This window comes from Myotis brandtii, unplaced genomic scaffold, assembly GCF_000412655.1.
Source record: "Myotis brandtii unplaced genomic scaffold, ASM41265v1 scaffold827, whole genome shotgun sequence".
NCBI classification, from domain to species: Eukaryota; Metazoa; Chordata; class Mammalia; order Chiroptera; family Vespertilionidae; genus Myotis; species Myotis brandtii.
Genome location: NW_005371360.1, coordinates 683453 through 686118, shown reverse-complemented (window position 1 = coordinate 686118; position 2666 = coordinate 683453). Strand labels below are relative to the sequence as shown.

At 54.9% G+C, this 2666-nt stretch overlaps 2 protein-coding genes across 3 annotated transcripts in view; one reads left to right on the top strand and one right to left on the bottom strand.

Annotated features, from left to right (window-relative positions):
* Positions 1-1369, top strand: part of LONP1 (lon peptidase 1, mitochondrial) — a 20867-nt gene extending 19498 nt beyond the window's left edge. Inside the window, exons 17-18 of the mRNA XM_005884388.1 lie at positions 32-196; positions 1002-1369. Of these exons, the coding sequence (XP_005884450.1) occupies positions 32-196; positions 1002-1178 (342 nt within the window). The 3' untranslated portion in view covers positions 1179-1369. The remainder of the gene's footprint in view (positions 1-31; positions 197-1001) is intronic.
* A 66-nt stretch (positions 1370-1435) lies between these two features.
* Positions 1436-2666, bottom strand: part of RPL36 (ribosomal protein L36) — a 1711-nt gene continuing 480 nt past the window's right edge. For both annotated transcript variants that reach the window (XM_005884383.2, XM_005884384.2), the window contains exons 3-4: positions 1703-1837; positions 1436-1568 (exon numbers count right to left, since the gene is read on the bottom strand). In XM_005884383.2, coding sequence (XP_005884445.1) covers positions 1479-1568; positions 1703-1837 — 225 coding nt within the window. In that variant the 3' untranslated portion in view covers positions 1436-1478. The remainder of the gene's footprint in view (positions 1569-1702; positions 1838-2666) is intronic.

Here is a 2666-nt window from a genome sequence, read left to right as displayed (position 1 = left end):
GGCCTCCCACCCGCCCACCTCTCCCCACCAGGGCGCCACTCCCAAGGATGGGCCGAGTGCTGGCTGCACCATCGTCACAGCACTGCTGTCACTGGCCATGGACAGGCCGGTGCGGCAGAACCTGGCCATGACGGGCGAGGTCTCCCTCACAGGCAAGATCCTGCCAGTGGGCGGCATCAAAGAGAAAACCATTGCGGTGAGTGCCATTCCCTTCCCCGCCTCCACTGCCATATAGTCCTTGGACAGGTAAGGCACAGCAGACCATCTAATGGCCCGTTTTACAGTGGGCATGGGATTTGGACCTAGAGCCCATCTTGAACTGTTCTAGGTGCTTCTATACAGAGGCCCCCCCCCCCCCCCGCCCCCATGAACTCCTCAGTGGCTTGTGGGCTCCTTGAGGAATGGGGCAGCTTCATTGCTCACTTGGCCTGGCACCGAGAACCTTGGGCAGGCCCCTCATCCCCTCCCCTACGTGTCCAACTCCTGGCAGAGCCCCACTGCCTCCTGAGCCTCCACTGCCCTGACTAGTATACTCCAGATTGGGCCAGGACCGCAAGACTCAAAAAATTTGAAGTGTTGGCTACATTTTCAAAATGTTTTTCTCCAGCTTTCATTGCATTTTTAGGAACCTTTTTTCCAGCAAGGGTCATTTGGGTATCTATAGCATCCTTTGCGGGCCATAAAAAATTATCCACTTAAAAACTAACCTGCTACACTTGGTCAAACTCAACCCTAATGCCTTGGCAGGGCCAGACCAGATCTCTTGGGCCTTAGCCTGACATTCTGCACCCGTTCTAAAGGTAAAGCAATGGATGCTGATTCACACACAGGGCTGGGCAGTCATTTGTGGTGGACTCTGAGGGAGCCACACTCCAAGACCAGCCCTAGGCTTCTTCAGAAGCCAGTGCCCTTATGTGAACACTGGGTCTGGGCCACCATGAACTGGAGCCCCACCAAGTCCTCCCCCTTCCTGGACTAAGGCAGTGTCCCCTGCATCCTAGGCCAAGCGTGCTGGAGTGACATGCATCATCCTGCCAGCAGAAAACAAGAAGGACTTCTTCGATCTAGCTGATTTCATCACTGAAGGCCTGGAGGTCCATTTTGTGGAGCACTATTGTGAGATCTTTGACATCGCCTTCCCCAAGGAGCAGGCGGAGGCCTTGGCTGTGGAGCGGTGATGGTGGCCTAGGCACTGCAGGTGCTGATAGGCCCATTCTGAGCTGAAACTGCACTGGGGGGAAGGGGCTCTGGGAAGTTGAGCCACCAGGACTCAGCAAGGGGCCCGGAACCCAAGGCCCTCAATTACAACTTAATCATGGAATCTGACATATATGAACTATTTAATTATGATTAAAGACCATTTCTAGTACTACCTGTGTCTTCTTTCTGTGTCTACCATATGGACCAGCTGAAATGTCAGCACAGGAGCCCCAGGTTTCTGAACAGGTTTTATTACACAGACAGGGAGGGGCTGGGGCTCAGTCCTTCTTGGCTGCTGCCTTCCTCATGGCTGCAAGGACATTGCTCAGCTCCTCTCTCTTCCTCTTGGCGCGAATGTGTGTCCCCACCTGCAAGCAAGGTGGGCCATCAGCCTGGGGCCCAATCCCACCCTCTGTCCCTCTGGGCACAGATATGTTTCCACCTGCCTGGCAAGAGGCCAAATGCTTCCACCCAATCCCACCCCCACCAACTGCCCACCTACCCTTTTCTTGATGAATTTCAGGGCCCTCTTGTCCTTAGAGACCTTGAGCAGCTCCATGGCGCGCCTCTCATAGGGGGCAAAGCCACACACCTCTCGGATCATGTCCCGAACGAACTTGGTGTGCTTGGTGAGGCGCTGGGGGGTGAAGGAAGGCCATCAGGACGAAGAGCTCCAGACCCAGACCCTTAGGTCATGCCTGGGCCTCCAGCGGGAGCAGGAATCCTCCCCATCCCCCCAATGTCACCAACACAGCAAGTCATGCCTGGTCCTTTCCACAGGCTGCCATGCAGAGTTGGGGCTACTCAATAAAGTGTGGATAAAAAAGGGGTCCTGTAACCAGCACAAGTCTTGCTCAGCAAAGTCTTTAGTTATGAGCAAGTCTTTGTGGGTAGTCTGTTAACTGCTGTGGTGAAAGGTTTTCAAGCAAACCCTGCCCACTGTTCTTGGGCATCTGGGCGAACACCTTTGATGACAATGCCAGAGTAATCAGTACCCCTCGAGGGTGTGACCAACCTCAAGAGCACATAGTCTTAACTATCCTGCTTTCTTCCTTAAATTCCCTCCTTAACTTCAAATGCATTAAAGAAGTGGCAGAACTGTTAACCTCTGGGGAAATTTTAGATCTTGCTTCCAGGCAGTTGTCAGTTTGGCTCAAATAAACTCATGAAAATTCCCTACAGGTGTGGACGTTTCTTAGCTGGTCAGAGGCCCATAAGCCCTGACCTGCCCGAAACGCCCCAACCCAACACTCAAAGCATCAGCTGGCCAACCCCACCCGACGCCTACTCCAGCGGGCAAACCGCTTCTGTCAAACCCGCCCCCCCGCCCCCGCTTCCACCCCGCGGGCCGGAGGGTCGTGGTGTATGGCCCGGCTGGGCGTTCGCCGGGCAGACATATTAGGGACTTCACTCACTGCTCTGGCCGGCCCGGCACCCACTTTCTGCCGCTCAGCCCACCGCAGGCT